Source organism: Leptonychotes weddellii, chromosome 1, assembly GCF_054177405.1.
Source record: "Leptonychotes weddellii isolate Sample4059 chromosome 1, ASM5417740v2, whole genome shotgun sequence".
Lineage (NCBI taxonomy): Eukaryota > Metazoa > Chordata > Mammalia > Carnivora > Phocidae > Leptonychotes > Leptonychotes weddellii.
In genome coordinates, this window is record NC_138369.1 from 75234344 (window position 1) to 75260501 (window position 26158).

At 38.3% G+C, this 26158-nt stretch overlaps 1 protein-coding gene across 1 annotated transcript in view; it reads left to right on the forward strand.

Moving 5' to 3' along the window:
- The window catches only part of COL6A6 (collagen type VI alpha 6 chain), a 136159-nt gene that overhangs the window by 81238 nt on the left and 28763 nt on the right, over nt 1–26158 (forward strand). The window contains exons 24-33 of the mRNA XM_081796889.1: nt 1150–1212; nt 6343–6405; nt 7174–7224; nt 8904–8939; nt 9873–9935; nt 19025–19087; nt 20210–20245; nt 20357–20393; nt 22246–22257; nt 25823–26153. Coding sequence (XP_081653015.1) covers nt 1150–1212; nt 6343–6405; nt 7174–7224; nt 8904–8939; nt 9873–9935; nt 19025–19087; nt 20210–20245; nt 20357–20393; nt 22246–22257; nt 25823–26153 — 755 coding nt within the window. The remainder of the gene's footprint in view (nt 1–1149; nt 1213–6342; nt 6406–7173; nt 7225–8903; nt 8940–9872; nt 9936–19024; nt 19088–20209; nt 20246–20356; nt 20394–22245; nt 22258–25822; nt 26154–26158) is intronic.

Genomic DNA, 26158 nt, shown 5'->3' on the forward strand with positions numbered 1-26158 from the left:
TATTAGGAAATTTTTATGTCCAACTTACTACATTTTTAATTTTTTAAAGATAAAAAGGCTAATGTCATAATTTTTTTCTGAATAAAATTTGCTAAGTATCATGCTTACTACACAGATTTGGTTTATTTATTTATTTTTTAATTACAGTAATCATGGCCAAAAAAAAATCTGAAAATGATTTAAATTCAGTAGTGCTGGGATTATTTACAAGTACCTATGTAAATATTTTAACCAAAGGAGATTTCTGTTGCCATATGTTTGGATGGCATATGTTTGGATATGGCAACAGAAGGAAAAATCTGATCCCGAGTGTTGATAACATAGGGAAGCGGTTGGGCTGTCTCTGAATTGGGATTTTTAAATGTTCAGCTCTAAAGCTATCCCAATAAGACATGCTTTCTAGAACATTAAAGAGACTTCTAATATATCAAATAGATTTTCCATATAGATGTGTGGTATGTTTATTCCTCTGTTTAACTTTTGTTATATTCTTCAGTAAGATCTTAAAGCTTTCTTTATATAGGTCTTGTATCTTTCTTATTAAATTCTACATATTCACAGGTGTTTTTCTTCTAATGGTAAATGGGAATTTATGTACATTTACTTTTCTAACTTATCAGTAGGAAAGAGAAAACTATTTCAGAATATTTATCTGGTACACCTGAACATATCTTGTTATTAATGCTAATTATTTTGGTGATGTTTCTTGAGCTTTCTATTGAACAAATTGTATTATTTGCAAATAAATATAAGTTTACCTTAAAAAATGCTTTCTACGAAAGCAAGGAACCAGACAGAATACAGTTAAAGGCAAATGTCACTTGGAATGCCTTCTTTAAATGTTAGACAGACATTTTAGCAATATCTCCTGTAAAAGCAAAACAGTGAGAATGTAAAATCTCTTTGGAAAAGAAGATTCACAAGAAAGCATGATCATTTAGGCCACATCTGGCATGAATTACTTTATTAATTTTCTTTCATTTACTAGTTTTTATTTGACAGCTGTGATACTTTTTTCCAGAGCAGAAATCAATAAAGCCATAACTCTTTTCCCATCTGTGGTTCATTTTCCTCTTAGAAGAGACACAAAGGCTTTAGGGGAAAGTTGCTTTATGTTCTGCTATATTTGCAATCCTTGTTTTGTTTCAGGGGCCTCCAGGACCAGGAGGAGAAGCAGGGAGTCCAGGCCATTTGGGAAGCCAAGGAAATAAAGTAGGTCACATTCTTTAAGCCCACCAAAGTTAAGGTTTTCTCCTCAAAGTAAGTGTGTCTGGTTGTGTTAGCCAGAGCCCTTTCAACACAAAGGAGAACGTCTTATTGCCCCTACCCCTGGGTTGATTCTTACAGAGCCAGCAACATCTAAGGATGTGGGTGTGGACCACAATGAGGTCAAGGATTCCAGCTCAGCATAATTTCATGAGGGGCTACACCCAATCTTAGCCAGGGGGACCTCAGGGAAAGAAGACTGTTCTGGGGCAGGCCTTCCTTTGCCCCTCTCTTCTTCCCTCCCCTCCTCTCTTCTTTTCTTCTTTGTTTCCTCCATGAATACAAACCTTTGCTGAACACCTTTTAAAACAAATTCACTCTACTGGTATTCTGTTGGATTAGAAACTCCGCTTCAGGAGAGTAGAGATCTTTGACTGTTTGCTCACTGATGCATCCCTAGTACTTTGAAGGGTTCCTGGCACATAATTGCTTAGTAAATATTTGCTTAATGAAAGAATTTCTGGATCGTATAATAGATATGACATGGAATCAATCCCCACAGAATTAAGAATATTTTCAAGACAATAATCTATAACATAAAGTAGACCAGGATATGGGTCTGAGAATGGAGGTTTAAATATAGTATTAGTGAAGTATTTCTGGACTGGGGAAAGAAACATCATAGAGGATCCAGACTTGCAGCAGACCCTAGAAGATAAAAAGACTTTGGCAAGCAGAGAGGAGGCATGGAGGATTTCAGAGAGAAGAAATTATGCGAAGGAAAGCACAGGGTTGGAAAATCCTGGGTGTGGGTATTTGGGGGAAAAAAAATGATCCTCTCATAGGCACATAAAAAATGTCTGTGGTCACTCGCTTTATTAAGTAGCCCAGTACAGTGCTGTTTACAATGTTTTTAATGGAGTGTCTGAACACAGCCAGACTTGGGAGGATTTTGAATATGCTACTCAGTGTAGAGATATTTTGAAGACTGAGGGATTGGCAGCTAGGAGACAAGTGGGTATGTTCTAACAGTCTCCAAGACAAGCAGCAAATGGATGACTTAACAGGGTGAGCATAGGAGGGGCTCATGATGATTCTGGAGGACTCTTCTAGTAGGGAACTAAGGTAGAGAGAAGAGGGCTACATGACTGGTGGACTTCTGGCATGAGTGTAGTACTGCCGGAGTCCAGCTCCAGCCGGGGTGGGTCTCTCGTAGGAAAGGACGGCGTCGGCGAACGAGGAGACACAGACACAGGATCAGGTTGCAAGCATCTCCTCCTGACAGCCTCGGAAGAACTTTATTTATATGTTAGGATACTTTTGTTTTTCCAAATCTTAGATCATTTTCTGGATTACAGCCATAGCCTTCTTTCATTTTTCCTTTGTAATGATTAACATGACCTTTATTGATTTCCGCTTATTGGCTTTCGCTAAAACTAAAAAACAGTACGCAAAGGGAAAGGTGCTAGGCAGAGCGTGACCGTCTTGTTATTTTGTTCTATAGAAACTAATTCTTCGTGGAATTAGTTTCATTATGATTGCTTAGATAGGCGTAACTTAAGATGAGTAGTCACTTTATCATGGAACCCCAGAAATATTCCCACAATTATAAAGATTGCCATAAACAAAATGAAAGAGAATAGCAGGAGCCAGCTGTGGAGTCTCCTGTTTTCAGGATCATCCCGCATACTTGGACCTTGTCAAACAGCATGAGTAGCTTGGCTCGCGCCATAGTACCATCCCAGAAGTAGGAAAGTCATGAGAAAGAGTGGTGTTGGAATGAAGGGAACCACTTGTTTTGGGGAATAGAGGAAAGAGGTTAGGGCTGGTTGGAGATGCAGTTTCAGAGGCATTTGGAGTTTTAAAAAGATTCTTGGTGGTGTCTATTTGTAAGAAGGGTAAGAGGAGACAGTGAATTATCAGAAAAGAGGGGAAAGAAAGAAATACATACTGGATGCTGAGAAGAGTTGAGGAATGAGAGGTCAAATGTATCAGCTGGTGCAGAACAGATAAGGGAGGGGGAATGAAGAAGCCATTGCCTCTGGTGGCTAAGATGCTTCAAAGAATATTTTCAAAAATGTAGCATTTGAGAGGGAAAGAAAGAAAGGAAGACAGCCTACAAAGGACTAAATAATGTGTTGGTGAGCAAGAAATGGATTCAGGACTATAAACTACTCTTTGAAGAAGCTAGGCTTGGGGAGGACATTAACTACCAGTCTAGGGCAGATTGAAGCTGGGTATTTGTTTTCAATGATAGGAGGGACTGTATAGTATGTGTCTGAGCAGAGAAGACAAAAACAGAAAGAAGAAGTTTGAAGATGTCAGAGTAGATAATTAATGGAGAAACTTCTTGACACGGATGATGAGAATGAGGGCATGAGAAGAGGGGCTAGCTTTGTAATGAAGATCCGCTAAGAAGGACTGAAATGATGGAGGCCTACAGTTGAGTTGCAAGGACCATTGACTGGAGGGTGAAATGAGATACATGGAAAACAGGGATAATCAACTCCAACAAGAAAGGATTCCTAGAGCATGCTCTTTAGCAATAGTAGTCTGAAAAGGAAAGTTTGGAACAGAGGCAGTTACTGCCTTCTTGTCCTCAAGAAGGCTGCAGGAGAAGTGGTGTCACTGATGAGAACCAAATTTATCTTATAGTGGGGAAGGATGTATGTCTGTGTGCAGATTTCATGGATGCATAGAGAAGGTTTGCTTATGAAATGAAAGCACTCCAAAGGGTGTGACAGAAGGAATCAGGAGAGAGGTAGGCCGGAATGGAGGGCTCCTAGGGCCAATTATAGGTGAGAGTATAGAAGGAGATAGATAGGAGCAGGGTAGTTGTGCCAAAAAGATCATTATTAATAGGGCGCCTGGGTGGCTCAGTCGTTAAGCATCTACCTTCGGCTCAGGTCGTCATCTCCCGGTCCTGAGATCGAGCCCTGCATCGGGCTCCCTGCTTAGCAGGAAGCCTGCTTCTCCCTCTCCTACTCTCACTGCTTGTGTTCCCTCTCTTGCTGTGTCTCTCTCTGTCAAATAAATAAATAAAATCTTTAAAAAAAAAAAGATCATTATTAATAAGAGGGACTTTTAAAGGGGAAGGGGCAAGAATTTGGAAATAAGTACCCTCAAAGCAAGCCCAAATCCTTTGGAAAGTCCCAAGATAGATTGAGTCCTCGAGATTCATTGTTAACTGAGATGAGCCCCCAAACACTTATTCCTACCTTATTCCAATAAGCTCAAGTTCCCAGGAAGGCAAGCAACTCAGCAATTAATCCTGAGCTCAGTGCCTGGCTGTACCAATAACAAAGTGACCCTGGACATGCCATATGGCTTCCCTTATTTCCCTACCTTAAAGCAGATGTTCTCAAATTTCACTGTGTATAAGATTCAGCTGAGAAGCTTATTTTAAGAAGGCGTATTCTTGGGCTCCATTACCAGATTCTATACCAGTGGGGGCCAGGAATTTTGTTTTCGTGTGGACCTGAGGTAATCATGAGGCAGGTGGCCTCCAGAGCATACTTTGAGAGCCACTACCCTGAAAGAAAGATACCAGGGAAGGTGATCTTCTGCTTCCCGTCCATGGAACCCTATTCTATTTTACTCTCAGAGTTCAATGCTGGTGGACATTTGTCCATTTGCACTTTTCACACTTAACTGGGTTGGCCTTCTATCCTTAAAAATGAGTTAAGACTCCCACTCCTTAAATATGGGCTGCACACACTTCCACACTCCTTCTTCCAAAGAGTACATTATGGGAAGGGCGGGGGGGAATAACTAGACAGTGGAGAAACTTGACCAACACTACCTCAGCCAAATGGTCAAGGTTAACATCAAAAATGATAGCCATGTTGATAGTATGTTCTCTTGATATGTGCTGAGAATGGCACTTTACCTCTGTGGTCTTTACCCCCAAAACCCATAAAACCCAACTTAATCATGAGAAAAACTCCAAACGAGGGACATCTTACAGAATATCTGAGCGGTACTCCTCACAACTGTCAAGGTCATCAAAAACAAGGAAAATCTGATAAACTGTGTCACAGTCTAAAAGGGCTTAAGGAGACATGATATGGTATCCTGGATAGGACCCTGGAACAGAAAAGGGATATTAGATAAAAACTTAAAAAAAAAAATCTGAATAAAGTATGAGCTTTAGTTAATAATAATGAATCAAGGGCGCCTGGGTGGCTCAGTTGGTTAAGCGACTGCCTTCGGCTCAGGTCATGATCCTGGAGTCCCGCATTGGGCTCCCTGCTCAGCAGGGAGTCTGCTTCTGACCCTCCCCCCTCTCATGATCTCTCTCTCTCTGTCTCATTCTCTCTCTCAAATAAATAAATAAAATCCTTAAAAAATAGTAATAATATAATAATAATGAATCAATATTCATGTATGCCTTGTGATAAATGTGCCCTACTAATGTAACTAATACAATGTTAACAATAGGGGAAGCTAGATATTGAGTGTATAGGAACTCTGTACTACTTTAAAATTTCTATAAATCTAAAATTTTAAGGTTTTTTTTTTTTTTTTTTTAAGGAGTTAACCTTCTTCTCTAAAGCTGTGTTAACTTTAAATTTCCCAGGTAGCTGGCTTTGACTCAACATAATACTGAGATTGATTTATAACCCACGGTAGATGTTCTATTAGTCAGAAGTCAGAAACTATTGCCATGGATGTCGTGCTACCTTGGTTATCTTGATTAGCATTTCAAACTAGATTAGTAAGTCTGTTGTTTTTGTGGCAGCCAGATGATTTGATCGGATCATCTTGGAAACCGTTTTGTTAATTTTTTTAAACAGTACAGAGCTTCCTCTTTGACTCATGTGAAGACATTTCCAAGGGTGTGGTTCATGGCACTGAGCTGCCAAGATGGCAGCTTGCACTAAACAATGCATCAGACTTGCTGGGGCTTCAGTCATCAATGGAGGAGACCTCACTGGCCAACAACAGCAGTTCCTTACACTACTCATACAACTCGCAGTCCTGACGACAAATGTATTGTCACTGTGTGTGATACACATGGATGCAGTTGTATAACTAACTGTTGTCTTAGTACCATCACTTTCAGTTTCCTTTACAAAAGAAAAAAAGCAACAATAACAAACTAATGAGGATATGTTTCATTGTTCTGTTTGACAGGGAGAACCTGGAGATTTGGGAGAAAAAGGAGCTATTGGCCTCCTGGGTCCTCGAGGCTTGCCGGTTTGTATTGGATCACTACTTTTGAGCTGGCCCTTGGAATCTTTTAGTTCAACAGATATCCCATGTGCATTAAAGATACCACCCCAGTCTAGCCTGATAGCTTTCTGGAAATTGGGATATTATCCTCAACTTGGATTAGTTCCTTGGCCAAATTTCCCAGGTACAAAACATCCTGACGGGGATGCTTTTGAAGCCAAATGATAAATTGGACAAAACTTGTCTTTAGCATCCCCATAACCCTTCTTCCATTCTTTCCTCCCATCAGAACGTATTCATCAGAAACCCAGCCCACACTCCCCCAGTGCTCAGGACTTCTCACAAAGACCTTCTGCCAGGGTCCGACAGTAGCCACTGCATTTAGGAGGTCTTATTCTCATCTAGAAAACTGAAAATGGATTAGAGCTAAGGTATTAAAATACAGGCGTCAAACAGAAGAGCTAACACTACTGCCTCTTTTTATTGAGATTACTGTATGCCTGAAATTTTCCCATTCCGTCTTCATAATAATACCATGAGTAGTGATAATTTTTAGTCCCATTTTACAGATGATACAAGTGAGCCTCAGGGACAGTGCACTGTCGATATCTGTCACTGAGAGATGCCTTTAGTACCATTAGCACCAAATGTTAGTGGCCAGCCCCAGAGTGAGAATCCTGCTTCCTACTTTCTCCTAATCAAACCAAAAAACTGGGTGTTTTGTTCTTGTGTGAGTAAGCCTGTCTCCAATTTGTAGTCTGGGATATTTGTAATTAATGCCTTTGTTTACAGGGTGGTGACGGCAACCCAGGTTATGGTAGCATTGGAAGTAAAGGAGCAAAGGTAAGACACATGACTGGAAGCTGGGCATTTCCATTTATTTTTTGTTGCTTGTTTTGGGTTTGCTGGTCTTTTTTTTTTGTTGCCATATTGAAGAGGAGAAAAGGCAGTGACTAGGGCAGTCTTGGACATTTAGAGGTAGATTTTGATAATTTATTTGTTGATATCCCTTGGAGGATGTGGTAAAAGAAAAAACAATTTGATGGCTTAAGGTGCAGGCAACAACTGAAACTTGAAAATAATTTTCTGTTCCTTTGCAAAGATGTGCAGCCAGGGCCTGACTTGTTCCAGCCAAACAGTGCATTTATATATCTTAGCAGCTCTGTGCTCAGGTTTACTTAGGGAGGCATTGCAAAGTTTGTTCTCTTCTTAATATGTTTAACCATTAGTAAGAGGTTTTACAGGGTTTTTCTAAATGCATTGGGCCAAGCAATAACTCAAAAATAAAAACTTTTAACTTCATTTCAGAATTATTACTTTATATTTTGAATATTTAAGTGTCTGGAAGTAAGATAGATAAATTTACAAAACCAGTGATTCCTATATACTAACAATTACCACTTAGAAACCATAATAACAATACCCACAAAAAACATAATAGAGTTAAGAATATCCTTTCTGCAAAATGTTTGAGACCTAGGACAAAAAAATGACTGAAATATAAAACTTCACTAAATGAAGACATCCAAATTCTTGTTGGAAAGTCTAAAACATTATAAAGAATTGATTTAATTCCAAGTGAAATCCCACTAGGAATGATGCAAGAGGCCGTCTGGAAGGATAAACAAACCCCAAAAAGCTAAACTTTTTTTGAAAAAAGAAATTACTAATGAATGAGACATTTCCAGTGAAATTTCTCTTTAGAATAGAGAATTAATTGAAAATCTCAGTATCTGATAAAGGGAAATATTAAGTAGCTTATAGCACTAGAATATTAGCCACTCTTTAAAATGAATTTTTATGGAGTTTACAATCATGTAAAGAAATTATGTGACACTATCAAGTAAAAAATCAGGATATAAAAAAAAATCAAGAATATTTATCCCAATTGTGCTAAAAATGCATTTTGAAGAGCTTAAAGAAAATATGATAAAACATTTATAATGGTTCTGGGTAGTGAGATTTTAGATGATTTTTCTTCTTTCTATTCTTTTGTATTTTATATATGTTTGAGGAGATACTACTTGTAATAGAAACTAAACTTTATTTTAAATAAACTTTTTTTTTCATCAAATGGGGAGATTGTCAGATGTCTTCAATAATAGTCCGTGGACTAAGTAAGGTAAACAGAGGACTGGAAAACCAATGATCAAGTTTAGGTTCTAGGCTTCTCACCTGTCTCCACTGAAATATGTGTTAAGACTGTTTCAGAAACATTTTGCCATCTAGCCAGCTATCCTGTCAAATGCCTTCAGTAGAAGGAGAGCTGATTTATATAAATCCTGAGATGTGCACATTTATCCATTTATCTAGGTTGTCATGATATTTTGGTATAAATAGCTTAATTTAGGAATTGGAGCTAGTTTCTCAAATTGTGCTGTACAGTTTTGTTTTCAGTTGTTTTGGCCCTTTCTTGATTCAGAGATACTAAAACCAAATAAGGCAGCAGGTAAGATTAAAGTCAGCACGAACCTACCTTGGTGATGTGTGCGTATATTAATTTTCCATACTGTCAATTATAGGGGCAAGAAGGATTTCCTGGAGAAAGTGGACCTAAGGTACTGTGTACTTCGTATTAAGCAGAGATCAATCAGAAATACTCCTGAGGCTATGAAATGTATCATAGGACAATAGAAGAATAATTATAAATGAATAAAAAGAAGCTTCAGGGGCTCCTGGGTGGCTCAATCAGTTAGGCGTCCAAGTCTTGATCTTGGCTCAGGTCATGATCTTGGGGTTGTGAGATCAAGCCCGGCATCAGGCTCCACACTCAGTGTGGGATTCTCTCTCTCCCTCTGCTCCCACCCCTCCTCACTTGCATGCACACGTTCTCTCTCTCTTAAAAAAAAGAGAGAGAGAGAAAGAGAAAGGAAACCTTTATGAGGAAAATGGGGGAAGAAAGAAGCAGGCTTTTTAAAAAATTTCATTTCTACTTTTTAAATTCATAAGTAAATGAAGAAATCATCCTTATTTTTCTTCTTCTCACATGGACTCCTTCTCCTCTATCATATGTATTTTCTTCTTTGCTCAAAGGAAAGTAAAATGTAAGGAAAACCAAAACCTGAATTCTTCACCTGGCTCAGTTTTTCCAGTGTGATTATAAGTCACCTTCCAATAATACATTAGTAATGATGCCTTCTACTAATGCCTTCACTTTTACTAGAAACATTTACTGAGTTCAGTAAATGCCAGGTCCTGTGATAGGATCAGGGGACAAAATAAAGGGTGGTGTTCATGTCTCAGAGGAGGCTGTGTTGTGGCTGGAGAGAGGGAGACAAAAGTCAAACAGTGAGGCTGCAGCGTGCTGTGTAGAGAGCTATAAAAATGAAGGGAGAGGCGAGAGGTGGGAAAAGAGGACAGACGCTTCAAAGAAGACTGTTGAAGATTAAAATGTGTATGAAAAATGTCTTCATGTTGGAATAAGTTTAAAAACACATTGAGATATAGCTCTTTGATTTTAATTACCATTGTATTTTTCTGAACTTATTTAGGGTGAGACTGGGGACCCTGGGGGTCCAGGAGAAACTGGACCCAAGGGAGCTAGAGGCAAGACGGTAAGCTTCTTAGATTCCAATGCCTTACCACCTCGGCTACTTTGGGAAGTCCTTTTCATGCTTTTACAATCATTTGAGTTGTCACTTGTTCCCTCAAGACTTGCAAAATGTGTGTGTGTGTGTGTGTGTGTGTGTATTCTTATGGCAAACCTGGGGAAGGGAGATGGATATATGACTCATCCTCCAACGCCAGCAAGAAGGCAAAGTAGTGTTTGCTTTTAGTGAACAAGTTCACCTGTTCTGGCTGCCAATGTACCATTCTTAACTCTGGAAATAAGATTTTGTTTTAGGAATCCTTGTGGTCAAAAACAGTTTTGCACTGGCAAAATATGGTTAGTTTAATCCCATTTCCCTGGCAGATTTAGTGCAGCCTAATGCCCCCCTGGCATCTTGTTCTTCACTATTAAGGTTTTGTTAAACTACTTTTAATGAGTTATACCCTAAAAGGTCCTCTTCCCATTTAGCTTAAGAGAGTATGTCTTAATTTTTATGAGAAATTTCCATTTATGACTGAATATGTCCTTGTTATTCCATAGAAGGACTTAGAAATTTCCTAAAGGTTTGGATCACTCAGAATGAACAAAAGTGTCCAGTGTAGCTCATAGACATCAGCATATTTGGGTTCCAGTGGGTTAAGAATGGATTTTTGCATTTGTTGACTCTATATTTACACTGTGTATAAATGACATGGCTGCTTTGTGAAAGGGACATTCTTCTACTAATTGCCTCTCAATAAAATTGTTTCTTTTCTTCAGCACAGCTCTATTGGGTAACCTGATCTTAACACCATGTTAATTAGCAGGAAAAGAAAAACAAAGTGATATAACTTGATACTTGAGGTGGTTTTCCAGTTTTGTCATTGTACTGAATTCTGTTCTGATCTGATTTTTTATTAAGTATAACAAGAACTTTATGTACAGAGATTGTTGTTTTTCCTAGCTCATTGTTTAATTGCCCGCTCTTCTAAGGGATCCTGTAGCAGCTTCTTTGCTCTCCTATGTGTTCATTCTCTTTTGCATTACACTTGACCATTTCCACCTCTGTGACTCTCTTTCCAGGGTTTTTAAAATTTTATTGAAATATAGTTGATATACGAGATTAGTTTCAGGTGTACAACATAGTGATTCAATAACTATATAGATTACAAAATGCTCACCACGATGTGTAGTCACCATCTGTCACCATATAATGTTATTATAGTAATATTGACTATATTCCCTATGCTGTACTTTTCATCTCTGTGACTTATTTTATAACTGGAAATTTGTACCTCTTAACCGCCTTCACCCATTTCACCCATTCCTCCACCCACCACCCCTCTGGCAACAACCAGTTTGTCCTCTGTATTTATGAGTCTATTTCTATTTTGTTTTTCTGTTTTGTTCTGGTTTTTTCTTTATTCATTTGTGCTGTTTTTTTAGATTCCACATATAAATGAAATCATATGGTATTTGTCTTTCTCTGACCTATTTCACTTGGCATAATACCTTTTAGGTCCGTCCATATTGTCACAAATGGCAAAATTTTATTCTTTTTTATGGTTGAATGATAGTCCATTGTGTGTGTGTATATACATGTGTATGTATGTATGTGTGTATGTGTATATATATATACAGATATATATCTCATATTGTGTGTGTATGTATATCCATTCTTTATCCATTCATCTATTGCTTCCATATCTTAGATATTGTAAATAATACTGCAGTAAACATAGGGGTGCAGGTCTCTCTTCAAATTACTGTTTTTTGTTTTCTTTGGGTGAACACCCAGAAGTGGAATTACTGAGTCATATTGTGTTTCTATTTTTAATTTTTTGAGGAACCTCCATACTGTTTTCCATACTGGCCACAACAATTTGCATTTCTGCCAGCAGTGCACCAGGGTTTCCTTTTCTCCATATCCTTGACAACACTTGTTATTTCTTATCTTTTTGATACCAGTTATTCTGACTGGTAAGGTGATATCTCACTGTGGTTTTGATTTGCATTTTCCTGATGATTAGTGATGTTAAGCATCTTTTCATGTGTCTGTTGGCCATCTGTACAGCTTCGGAGGAATGTCTGTTCAAGTCCTCTGCCCATTTTTTGATCAGATGTTTGTGTGTGTTTGTGTGTGTGTTGAGTTGTATGGGTTCTTTGTATATTTTGGATATTAACCCCTTATGGGATATACCATTTGCAAATATCTTCTTTCATTCAGTAGGTTGCCTTTTCATTTTGTTGCAGGTTTCCTTCATTGCACAAAAGCTTTTTAGTTTGATAATAGTCCCAATTATTTATTTTTGCTTTTGTTTCCCTTGCAGAGAGATCTAGATTAGTGCTTATGTTTTCTTTTAGGAGTTTTATGATTTCAAGTCTTACATTTAGGTCCTTAATCCATTTTGAGTTTGTGTATGGTATAAGACATTGGTCCAGTTTCATTCTTTGCATTCTCTGCCCAGTTTTCCCAGCACCATTTGTTGAAGAGACTGTCTTTTCCCCATTGTATATACCTGCCTCTTTGGTCATAGATTAATTTGGTCATAGGTTTATTTCTGGGTTTTCCATTCTGTTCCATTGAGCTATGTGTCTATTTTTGTGCCAATACCATATTGTTTTGATTACTACAGCTTTGTAGTATATCTTGAAATCTGACATTGTGATACCTCCAACTTTGTTTTTCTTTCTCAAAATTGCTTTGGCTACTCACGGTCTTTTATGGTTCCATACAAATTTTAGGATTACTTGTTCTAGTTCTGTGAAAAATACCACTGGTATTTTGAAAGGGATTGCCTTGAACTGTGTAGATTGCTTTGGGTAGTATGGACATTTTAACATTCTAATTCTTCCAACCCATGAGCATAGGATATCTTTCTACTTGCTTGTGTCATCTTCAGTTTCATCCATCAATGTCCTATAATTTTCATAGTATAGGCCTTTCAGCTCCTTGGTTAAATGTCTTCCTGGGCATTTTATTCTTTTTGATGCAATTGTAAGTGGGATTGTTTTCTTAATTTCTCTTTCTGCTACCTTGTTATTAATGTATAGAAAAGCAAGAAATTTCTTATATTAATTTTGTATCCTGTGACTTTACTGAATTCCTTTATTCTAATAGTTTTCTGATGGAGTTGTTAGGGTTTTCAATATTTAACATCGTGTCATCTGCAAATAGTGACAGTTTTATTTCTTCCTTACCAATTTGGATGTCTTTTATTACTTGTCTGATTGCTGCAGCTCAGATTTCCAGGACTATGTTGAATAAAGGTGGTGAGAGTGGACATCCTTGTATTGTTCCTGATCTTAGAGGAAATGCTTTTGGTTTTTTACCATTGAGTATGATGTTAGCTGTGGATTTTTTATATGTGGCTTTTATTAGGTTAGGTATATTCCCTCTAAACTCATTTTGTTGAGAGTTTTTGTCATAAATGGATGCTGAATTTTGTCATATGATTTTATTCATTTGTTAATGTGTTGGTATCATGTTGTTTTATTTGTGGGTATTGAACTAGTCTTGTATCCTGGAACAAATCCCACTTGATTGTGGTGGATGAGTATTGTTGAATTAGATTTGCTAATATTTTGTTGAGAATTTTTGCATCTATATTTATCAGGGATATTGGCCTGTAATTTTCTTTGTAGTGGGGTTTTTTTTTTCCAGTTTTGGTATTAAGGTAATGCTACCCTCATAGAATGAATTTGGAACTTTTCCTTCCTCTTCTGTTTTTTGGAGTAGTTTGAGAAGAATAAGTATTAATTCTTCTTTAAACATTTGGTAGAATTCATCTGTGAAGCCACCTGGTCCTGGATATTTGGGGTTTTTTGGAGTTTTTCAGTTTCATTACTGGTCATTGGTCTGTGCAGATTTTCTTTTTTGATTCAGTCTTGGAAACAATGTTTCTAGGAATTTATCCATTTCTTCTAGGTTGTCCAATTTGTTGTTATGTAGTTTTCAGATTAGTCTCTTATGATCCTTTGTACTCTGTAGTGTCAGTTGTATCTTCTCTCATATTTCTAATTTGAGTCTTTTTTTCTTGATGAGTCTGGTTAAGGTTTATCAATATTGTTTAGCTTTTCAAAGAACCAGCTCCTAGTCTCATTAATGTTTCCTATAGGCTTTTTAGCCTCTATTTCATTTATTTCTGCTCTGCTCTTTATAATTTCCTTCCTTCTAACTTTGGACTTGCTTTGTTCTTTTTTTTTTTTTTCCTTGATCCTTTAGGTGTAAGTTAGATTATTTATTTGAGATTTTTCTCTTTTATTGAGGTAGGCCTGTATTGTTACAAACTTCCCCCCTTAGAACTGCTTTTACTGCATCCCCAAGATTTTGAACCATTGTGTTTCAATTTTCATTTGTCTCCAGGTATTTTTTGATTTCCTCTTTGATTTCTTCATTGACCCACTGGTTGTTTAATAGCATGTTGTTTAGCCTCCATGTATTTGTGGTTTTTTCCCGTTTTCTTGTGATTGATTTCTAGTTTCATCCCATTGTGGGTGGGAAAGATGTTTGATATAATTTCAGTTTTCTTAAATTTATTGATATTTGTTTTGTAGCCTAATGTAATCTATCCTGGAGAATGTTCATAGCACCGTAGTTCATAGCATCAGGGGTGGGGTTTCCATGGTTACTGTGTCTCCATCTCTCCTGCCATTCTCTTTGTGGTCCCTTTATCCTTTGTTGTGCAGAAGCTGTTCAGTCAGCCCTCTGTTCTTTTTCAGGAGGAATTGCTCTCTAGGTAGTTATAGATTCGGTGTGTCCTTGGGAGGAGGTGAGTTCAGGGTCTAACTATGACACCATCTTGGACACCTCTTGCCTGTGTAGTCATTATTTATTGGGTTTTAGGGATACAAAATAAAAAAACTTCTCTTTCCCTCCATCCTGCTTCTCCTAAGAGGATTGCATCTCAGCTATAATTCTTTTCCTCATGCATGTTTTTGGATGACTGTCCTTTAACATTATGATTTCAAAAAAATGACTGATATAATTAGAAAGGTAATTGGAAAAGACTTTCAAATTAATCCACATGTCATCTGCATTGAAATATCTCTGAATCCTTTCCCTTGGCTTGTTAACGAAGTACTTTACTCTTGAACATTGGAAGCATGCTAACAAGTTCAGCTGTTTGTTGGGTTCTTGTCCCCCAATGCCACATTAATCATTTTTATAAAACAACCAGTGGGAAGCATGTGAACTTTTTCTTTTGGCCTTTGATTACTTGAATTTCTTTTTTCCCCACAATTAATCACTGTTTGTAACTTCTTATTTCACCTGCCAAGCTGCTTTTCCCCTATCTATGTAAATATTTCTGAGTTTGAAGTTGAAATTTAGACACTGAAAACTTCCAGGTTTTCCTTCTGAAAGAGCTGAAGTTTCTATTGGTAGAAGCTTCTACTGATAAAGTTTTACCTTCAATTTTGAGTGCCTCTTCAGTTTTCTTGGAATGATTACATTTTTAGTTTGTTTTTTAAATTTTCACCTTGTTTTTTCCTCCCAACTGAAGGATTTTTTTTAATTTCTCATTTTTAACCTTATTATGTGTGTGTGTATATGTGTGTGTGTGTGTGTATGTATATATTTACCAGTTTTACACATGCACATACTTTAAAGCAGGATATCTTCATCTCAGCACTATTAACATTTTAGGCTGGATAATTCTTAGTTGTGGGGTCTGTCCTGTGCATTGCAGGATGTTTAGTAACTTCCCTGGCCTCTACCCACTAGACATCAGTGGCACTGCCCTTCTCCACCCTTCCCCATTATGACAGCCAAAAATGTCTCCAGACATTGTCAGATCTCCCCTTGGGGGAGGTGGGGAGGCACAAAATTCTCCCTAGTTGAGAACCACTGATTTAAAGAGTCAAATAATTTCACAAGGTTTTCATATGAGAGGGGGAAAAAAAAAAGGCAATCCCCTCTGCCCCTTATCTCTTTCTTCTCTCCTATTTCTCAGGTTGTCTTTTCGCTCTACTTTTCTGGGAGATATCTTTTTTTTTAATATTTTTTAAATTTTTTTTATTATGTTAGTCACCATACATACATCATTGACAAGGCAAGAAACAACAAATGTTGGAGAGGTTGTGGAGAAAGGGGAACCCTCTTACACTGTTGGGGGGAATGCAAGCTGATACAGCTCCTTTGGAAAACAGTGTGGAGGTACCTCAAAAAGTTAAAAATAGAGCTACCCTATGACCTAGGAATTACACTACTGGACATTTACCCCAAAGATACAGATGTAATGAAAAGAAGGGCCACATGCAACCCCCAATGTTCATAGCAGCAATGTCCACAATAGCCAAATTGTGGAGGGAGCCGAGATGCCCTTCAACAGATGAGTGGATAAAGAAGATGTGGTCCATATATACAATGGAATATTACTCAGCCATCAGAAAGGATGAATACCCAACTTTTGTATCAACATGGATGGAACTGGAGGAGATTATGCCAAGTGAAATAAGTCAAGCAGAGAAAGTCAATTATCATATGGTTTCACTTATTTGTGGAACATAAGGAATAGCATGGAGGACATTAGGAGAAGAAAGGGAAAAATGAAGGTGGGGGAATCAGAGGGGGAGATGAAACATGAGAGACTATGGACTCTGGGAAACAAACTGAGGGTTTTTCTGGGAGATTTCTTTGACTATTTCACAATGCTTCTCTCATGATTTAATTTTAAAGAGCTTGTTTTTATTCTCCAAATATTTTTTATACTATCCTGTCTTGTTTCATGGTTGAAAAATCTTCTCTTAGCTTTCTGAGGATATATATTAGTATTTTTACAATCTTCTTTGTCCAACGTAGTCTTTTTCCTGTAGTTTTTTTTCTATATTGATCTCTATTTCCAGCATGTCTGGAGAATGGATTATCTCTTCCTATTTAAGAATTAAAGACAAAAAGGCTAATTGGAAGCCCCAAAGACATTGGTAAAGCTGATCAACTATAAGTTTTACTGAAGAGTAATCTGGCTGAGTTCTTTACTTAGCAGACCTCTGATACCATATCTTTAGGTCTTCCTTCTTTGGTCAGATTCCCCTGAGAAGATTATTTCAATTTCCTGCCTGAGGATGAAGGTCTGGCTGTAGTTTTCATGAAGGCACAAGGAAAAGAAACCCCCTGAGGGGTCTCATGTCTATTTCACATATCTTCATTGGATCACCCTGTTTTCAGGAGGGTACCATGGGCCCTCAACTCTGCCTGGAGTTCCCTGGTACAGATCCCTCAGCTTTACTTCTGTCTGTTTTGGAATGGAAAAGGGGATATTCATTCATCCAATTGCAGAGAATGGAGAGGAGACTGGAGAATTCCTAAAATGATTTTCAACCAGTCCTCCTTATTTAGCCCCTCCCCTTCACCTCCTCTTTGGGAGGTACCTGGTCCTGCCAATTCTTGAGCTTTCTGGGAATGGACTCTTGGCTTTCCCTGCTACTGGCTTAGGATACAGCTTTTTCAGATCTGCTAAGTCATTTAACAAATATACATCTGCTTTCTAGCCTCTGGAGGTTTGTGGCTATTGTCTTCTTTCTCATGCTCCCCATTTTTTTTTTTTTGGCCTTTTAAAAAAATCTACTTACTATCATTTTAATGACATTGAGAGGGAGCAGAAGTCAATGCATATGTTCAGTCTGCCATTTTTTTTTCCTGGGAGGTTAGTCTATATCTCCTAAACAAAATATGACCAGTGAGGTTTTTTTTCACTCAGCTCAGCACACTGTAGAATACCCGAATACCCAAAGGACATCAACAGTTATTCCCTGTGTCATAGGTAATGCTTGTACAAATTAAGTTGATTTTAGACAACTTCATTTTTCCATTCCTGTAAAGTTTATAAATCCCATGGCATTTTGAATGAACTAACAAATATTGCCCTAATTTTTAAATTAAATTCTAGCCTTCTTTATGATAAATTATATTGTTAAATGCACATGGAAGAATTCTTGGCATATAGTAAGTAGTCAACAATTGTTTTTATTACTGCTGTTATTCCTCATTTCACTACAAATGTCTCCAGACAATTTTTAAGTGTTTTCTTCTTGTTGTTTCAGGGGTCTTATATTTAAATTTTTCTTTTTCTGGGTTTTTTTGTTCATTTATTTGTTGTCATCTACTGTCTCATTTAGATAAAAATTTCTCCTTTGATCTAGCAACTCCAGTTCTAGCAATCTTCCCTAAGGAAATAATCAGAATTGCACGTATAATTTTTCTTGGTGTTGCTTATTACAATAACAGCAGACTTAAATGCCAACAATAAGGGACTGATGAAAGAAATCATGGTACATCTGTGTGATGGAATATTATGCATCCATTAAAAATGATTTTGCCCCCCCCAAACTTAATAATGTGAAAATTCAAGAGATATATTCAGTTTAAAAGATAACAGAAAAGTATAAAATTATATTTTAAAAGAATATATGTAGATATAAACATATAAAAATACCAAAAGAATAAAAAAGTAAAAGACTAGAAGAAAAGACACCAAATGTTAACAAGGATTATCTGGAAGCAAAAGAATTGCTAAAGATTTTTTTCCTTTTGTGTGCTTTTTGGAAATCTCTCAATGTTCTAAAATAAAAGTGTATTACCTTTGACATTTAAAACACACTCACAAACATTAGGGATGCCTCAGTGGTTCCGTCGGTTAAGCGTCTGCCTTCCGCTGGGTCATGATCTCAGAATCCTGGGATCAAGTTCCGCATCAGGCTCCCCTGCTCAGCACGAGTCTGCTTCTCCTTCTGATCTCCCCGCTTGTGCGCATGCGCGCTCGCAAGCTTGCTCGCTCTGTGAAAGAAATAATAAATCTTTAAAAAATAAAACCCACAAACCCCATACATATATGTATAAATATAATTTTAAAATAAATGAATCTTGGGAGTGCCTGGGTGGCTCAGTCCTTAAGCGGCTGCCTTCGGCTCAGGTCATGATCCCACTGGGATTGAGCCCCGCACCGGGCTCCCTGCTCAGCGGGAAGCCTGCTTCTCCCTCTCCCACTCCCCCTGCTTGTGTTCCTTCTCTCACTGTCTCTCTCTCGCTGTCTCTTTCTCTCTCTCTCTCTCTCTCAAATAAATGAGTAAATAAATCTTTAAAAAAATAAATAAATGAATGAATTTTGCTTTGAGATATCCACTGGGCCTCCAGGAGAGATGGGATCCCCTGGGGAGCCAGGACCTCCTGGACGCAAGGTAAGTTGAAAAGTCATAAATCACACCAGATCCTTTTCTAAATAAAAAGTGCATGGAGTCTTCATTGTCCAAATGGGCATGCTTTCTGTCTTTGCACTTGGTAACTATTTTCACTGTTTTTCTGCATTTATGTGCTTAGAGATATGAGGGAGAAATGATTAAATATTAGTCACCATTTCTCATGAGATAAGGGTAATTTAAGAGAGGAAATGAAAAGTATTGGACTAAAATGTGATTTCTCAATTATTGGTGAATTTTATTTGCCCAGTCGTTGTCCTCTTCCTATATTCAGTAAGTGGTTAGTGAATGAAGGGAAGTGAGAGGAAATTAATAAACAGGGAATAAATGATCAAAGTTGTATTCACATGGAACTTATTTTCTCCAGGAGTTTGGGTGGGACTTCACTGCATTTTTCCTTGGGTGTCTCTCTTTGAGAACAGCCAGACTCTTCCTGTTCCAGAGATGGAATTGAACCTGTGAAATTAAAACCAATTCCACTTTGTTCTTTCTATTCCTAATCCAGACAGATATATATATATATATATATATATACGCACACATACACACACACACACACACACATATATGAATGAATATATATATATTCATTCATTCACTTTTGGAAGACTATTGGGATTACCTTTCCAGATACACAGTTTGAGTCTGGTCCCTTTGTCATCCAACCAATGATGGAAACAGGAAGATTCAGTTCAGCTGCTGTTCAGTGGCCAAGGCAAAGTATGGGGTTGAGGAACTCTGTCCCTTAAGGATGGGCAGTTATAATAGATGGTTCAGCCTTATCTATATCTAAGCCATAAACCTGCTTCAAAGCTCTTCTTGCCAGTGTTAAGTATTCAGCTCCATCCTTAGATTCTGAATGACCCTTGTTGTCCACAGATGGGGCTGGAGGAAGGTGGCCTTTAGAGGTTTGTGTTCATCAAGCTTGCTAGATGAATGTTACTCTTAATTCAGCAATGAGGATCGTTCTACATGTATTCTTTTTTCCCTCTAACTTAATAAGAATAAAAACTTTAGAAAGCTTCACTTTCTGAGGTTAATGCACATTCTGGCTACTGATGAGTGTGTGCAGAGCAATGAGACTACATTTCTTTTGTTTCCTAGGGTGTGAAAGGGGCCAGAGGATTGGCTTCATTTTCTGTATGTATCTCCTGACTCCAAAAGAATGCTCTGTACTCCGTTATATTTATTTTTAGACTTGAAGGCCTGGCAGTCAGTTGGTTAATTCTTTGTTTTATTTTTGAACTGCAGATGTGTGAGCTCATTCAGTATGTACGGGACCACAGCCGTAAGTATCCTGCTTAAATTGATCACCCAAGTTGTCAAAGCATTCGTAGAAGAAGAGCAGTGAAGTCTGCACTCAGAATTGAGCCAATTTACCAGCCAATCTCTTAACATTAGAGATGTCACTGCATATATTTTGAGTCAACATAGATTGGTGACTATTAACTCCTTCTTTGACTGCCTTCATGTCTATTAGAACCTGTTCCAAGCACTAATTAATACTATATCTAGTGCTTTTAACCTAGGGAAAATTGAGGTATGAGGTCAGAACTCTTCTGATGGTGAAATCAATCAATGGAGAGTCACATTGAACTTTTAAAAATGATTAACACCTGACAGTAACACAGGATTGAATTCACCAGGTGTGAAATCTAGCTGTGGATAATAAGGTGTCCTGATGGGTGGGAGCACTTACTTTGGTTTATTGTTTATTCTTTTCTGGAAAGGTATGCTTGATTACTTTTCGTTGGAATGATTGATTTGCTTATAAAATTACTCATTTTGCTTATATATTTTTTCTCCAAATTTTTAAAGCAAAAAGGCATTTTGATTTGGCAAATGCTCTTTTGAATTTGTTTTGAGACTCCTATAGCAGTGTCTTCTATCAAAATATATGTTACCATTAAAGGAATTCCACATATGAGGGAAGAATTGACTATTTAGTGTTTATTTACAAATGTGTGATGACTTCCCAAATAAACACCATGAATGAAAAATTCCTTTGAGGTCTTTTAGAGCCCATTTCTATAGAAAGCCTTGGTCTCAAAGACAAACTTTTTAAAGCTTTGAATGCAGTGTTGACTCAACTCTACCTTTTTGTACCAAAATGGAACCACCCATGATGAAAAATCAAAACATATATGATAAGTCATGAAGGCTGGTTGCTTTGGGCTGACTTAATACAGTTCACTTTTTAACATTAGAGCCATGTGAACTATAATGACTCAAAGGTAGATCCAAGTGTGATGAGGCCCAATCTTTTATAATTTGAGAGGCTCAATACAAAATTATAAATCCAAAAGTAGGTACAAAATTATTTCAAAAGAAAGTTGTTTAGAACAGGAAAAGAAATCACAACCAACAACTTTTGCATATTGTAAAAGCACATGATCACGTGAACACATGGCTAGTCCCTTCTCAGGGTCTTGCACTGGGCAAATGAGAAGGTGAGATGTCTAAAGCAATAGAACTTTCTGCGGTGATGGAGGTGTTCTACCACACTGTTCAATATGGTAGCCGCTAGCCACTAGCCTGTGACTTTGGGTACTTGAAAGGTGGTTAGTGCTACTGAGAAGCTGAAATTAATACATTTAATTTTAATTAAAATTTAAATAGTCACATGTGGCTAGTGACTTCCATATTGGACAGTGCAGACCTAAAGCATATTTATGCTTCATCTGCTTCAGAGTAAACCCACCTCTAATGTTTACACACACACACAAATACCTATCTGTACAGACTTATATATGTGCATATATATAAAATCCATATCTATAGATCTCTACATGGAGAAAAATTAGAATAAAGAGAGGTTAGAACCTTTTAACCTTTCCAAATTCAGTGCACCTCTCTGCACTGTAATGTTCTTTCCCAGGCAAAGGTTCTTTCCCTCTGACAGTTGGCTGCAGGCTACTGATTTACGGCTATATATTGTCCCACTTCTCCCATCCTGTCTTGTTTTTGCCAAGATGCTGGGATCCGTCTGCATTTTCTCCAGACCCTTTCTGTTGCCTCAATGTTTGAGTCATCTACGAAAAGCACACAGGGCAGAGCTTCTACTGCCATGATTTCCCTACACAGTACAGAACTTTGTTCTACCAAATAATAACCCAATCTCCTTTGTTCTTCTCCCCCAGCTGGCGGACATGGTGAGTAATCTTTATTTACAGCAAGTTTTAATCAAGCTCCAAAATGTCCTACATCTGGAAAGAGGAGTCAAAACAATGTGTTGCCTGCCAAATAATATAAATTTTATCTGAGCTGTCTTTGCTGCCTCATACTGGTAGCACAGACCTGCCTCCAATAAATCACTCTGCTTTAGCTGAGTCTCACAGCTGTTTCTCAACCAAGTAGTTTGATTTTTTATTAATATTTTAATGACTAACATTATACTATTTATGTTACCATTAGGTCTTTTGTAATAATATGTCTCCTTCCCTTCATTTTCTCTATTGTCTCTGTAGTCTAGTGGTTAAGAATTTAGATGTAACAGCAGTTACCCTCTTACACCTTTATACCCTATACCTTTTGTCTAAACCCATCAATCCATGCCCTCTGGTTGCATCTTCACTCACTCAACAAATATTTATTGAAAGCATATTATGTACTAGGCACTGGGGAATAGGGCCGAATAAGATGGACATAATTCTTGTCTTCAGAAGCTTCCATTCCAGCAGAGGATCCAGATGATAAACACGACAAAGAAATACAGAATCCTATAGTTGCTGTGAAAGAGATAAAGAATAGGATGCTCTGTCACAGAATAATGTTAGGGGAGGGGAGAGTTGCTTTAGGATGGAGGGCTCCTCTTTGAGGCAGTGACATTAGAGTTTGGACTGAAGAATAAAAAGAAGCCAGCTTTACAAGAGCCAGGAGAAAGAGGAGCAAGTGCAATGGCCATGATACAAGACAGACGTAGGCATTTCCTGGGAACTGCTGCAAGTCCAGTGAGGGAGGGGGAGATTGGCTGGTGAAAAAATGAAGCAAGCAGAAGCCAGGTCAAGCTGAACTTTTTAGATTGAAATAGGGAGGGTGGATTGTATTCAAATTGGAATGAGAGGGTATTAAAGAGTTTATTCAAAGTATTGAAGGAAGAACATGAGCTGATGAAGGATTTTTTTTTTTTTTTAAAGATTTTATTTATTTATTTGACAGAGAGAGACACAGTGAGAGAGGGAACACAAGCAGGGGGAGAGGGAGAGGGAGAAGCAGGCTTCCCACCAAGCAGGGAGCCCGATGCGGGGCTCGATCCCAGGACCCTGGGATCATGACCTGAGCCGAAGGCAGACGCTTAACGACTGAGCCACCCAGGCGCCCCTGATGAAGGATTTTTGAACACTTATTTGGGCTACTATGGAAGAGTAGACTGTAGGGGAGGATAAGTTTAAAGGCCAGACGACTAGTTAGGAGGGTGTGGTGGTATTCCAGACAAATGTGGTGGCCTCGAGGGCTGCCACTGCTGAGCCTTAGGTACATGTCAGTGGCTTCTCTTTCCCTGTCCTTGTCATCACCTGCTCTGTGCCAAGCAGTAGCCATCAGCATACGGTATATGGCCACAGAGCCATACGAGGTCTCTGTGTGGTCATCTGTGCCTTGAGGAGGGCCTCCTACATACCACCACAAGCCAGCCCAGCGTTCTTCAGAATCTTCTGGTTTCCTGGCAGCTTGCTGGATTTCAGAACATGTATTTTGCAAGTTGAATTACCTTTTAGGTATTTTTTCCTGAAAACGTGAATTTTTTCATAGTTCAGCCAGTGCTGTGAGTCTTTTTCCCCTTTATCTCTAAATTGCACCTGAAGCGGCATTATTGTTGTGCTGTTCCCATATGCAAATCACAGCCCAAACAAAAAGCTGGCAGAACCACTTTTATGTTTAGTCATACTTCCACCCTTTATTGTGAAGTTGACATGACCTCAATTTTTTTTTTAACATCTGCTCAGCCTTCTAAGTTAGACTCAGAGGCTAATAATAACTTATATCCTGTCTCCACTGAGAAGCACAGTTTGGTTTGGGGTTAAATGTTTATTCTTACTGGTCCATTAGCCTATTAGGTCACAGAGTCCAGGACCAGAAGGAGATAATCATCTAGCACCAAGACGGGGACGGAAGCACAGCTGGTCACAGCAGAGGACTCACTCCTTGACCAGCCCAGGCCAGCCCCAACAAATCTGAGTTTCTGAGTTCTCATAAAGAGCTGATAGGCCTCAAGCTGCTTTTATTATCTCTGATTCTGACTTGCTGGCATCTGAATGAGAGGAGGCACCCCTCCAAGAGAAGTGCATCATTGAGATTTTCTTTTACCAACCTACATTTCAATACCAGGAGTCTCCCCCATTATAAAAGTTTTATTCTTCCTGTACCTGCTGCAAAAGAACTGTCCTTTGTTTGCTGCTGCTTCATTCAGTCAACATTTACTAGAACCCTGATAAATGGCAGGAAGTAATAATCTGGCAGATCAGGAGAGACACAGTCCCTGTCTTCACACTTCATGGAGAGGAAAACATTAATCAGATAATCAGACAAATAAGGTGCCAACTGTGATAAATGCAGGGTACCGGGATTAAAATGAATGAATTGGGTTCCATAAATAAATCTGAAATTAACATTTAACGTTCAAGTTTAACAGTTCAGTTTCTCTATGTAATAGGTATATTTATTGGTTAAATTTGCCTTTTTAACTGTTAAATAAAAATATATCCCTGAAAGCTTTCCTCATTCTTTTAAGTGATGTAGTTCTCACAATGAAAAAGTCTGTAATAATAATTGTAATAGTAATGGCTGATATTAACTGAGCACCTGTCATGTGCCAGGCCCTGTTGTCCTAAGTGCTTTGCCTGTGTTGGTTCACTGAATCCTCAATACAGGGCTTTGCAGTGGCTGATCTTAGGCCTGGCATTTTACAGATGAGCAAAATGAGGCCCAGAGAAGATAAGTCTCTGGGACAAGGTCACATGGCTAGTGCAGAATCAGGTCAGGTCTCTAACACGTCTCTGCAGCACCTATTCTCCACATCTGATGCGTTGTTCTATATACTGCACATCCATTCTCTTCTTAATGTCTCTGAAGTCATTAACAGAACTTTTGGACCCATTCCTTCCTTAACTCCTGGTACATTTCCTTATTAAGTAAAAACATGTATGTTTTAGTTTAGCTAACGGTATAAAGTCCCAGCAATAAACAATACCAGTGACCCAATTTCTGTAAGTAAAAGGGCATATCCATGAGCTTTTGATTACTTAGAAGGAATTCGGTCATTAACTTACAAATTGCATAAAAACTCAAATTGAATGATACTTTCTCTTGGGCTTTATGTAAAAAAGCAAATTCAATTTTTAAAATAGCATTTTCATTCAAGATTTAAACGTTTAATATTTCAACTGCTCATTTTAGCATTTAATGCTTATTGTTTAAATATTTGCATATTTAACATTTAAAATTACTTTGCCCTCTTTTTATTTTTTTTTAAAGATTTATTTATTTGAGAGAGAGAATGAGATAGCATGAGAGTGGGGAGGGTCAGAGGGAGAAGCAGACTCCCCGCTGAGCAGGGAGCCCGATGCGGGACTCGATCCGGGGACTCCAGGATCATGACCTGAGCCGAAGGCAGTCGCTTAACCAACTGAGCCACCCAGGCGCCCTCTATGTATCTTTTTAAAAAAAAAAAAAAAAAATTTTTTTTTTTAAGTAAGCATGCTACATAAGGTTTTCCTTTAGGAAAACCAGAATGCCCCGTGCATCCCACCGAATTGGTGTTTGCCTTGGACCAGTCTCGAGATGTCACCAAGCAGGAATTTGAGCGCATGAAGGAGCTGCTGTCTTCCCTGGTGAGGGGCGTCAGGGTCCGGGAGAACAGCTGCCCGGTGGGCGCACGCATCGCTATCCTCACCTATACCTCTCACGCCCGGCACCTCATCCGCTTCTCAGACGCCTACAAGAAGAACCAGCTCCTCAGGGAGATTGAAGCTATTCCTTACGAGAGGTCCTCGGAAAGCAGGGAGATCGGCAAAGTGATGAGGTTTATCGCCAGAAATGTCTTCAAGCGAACGCTTC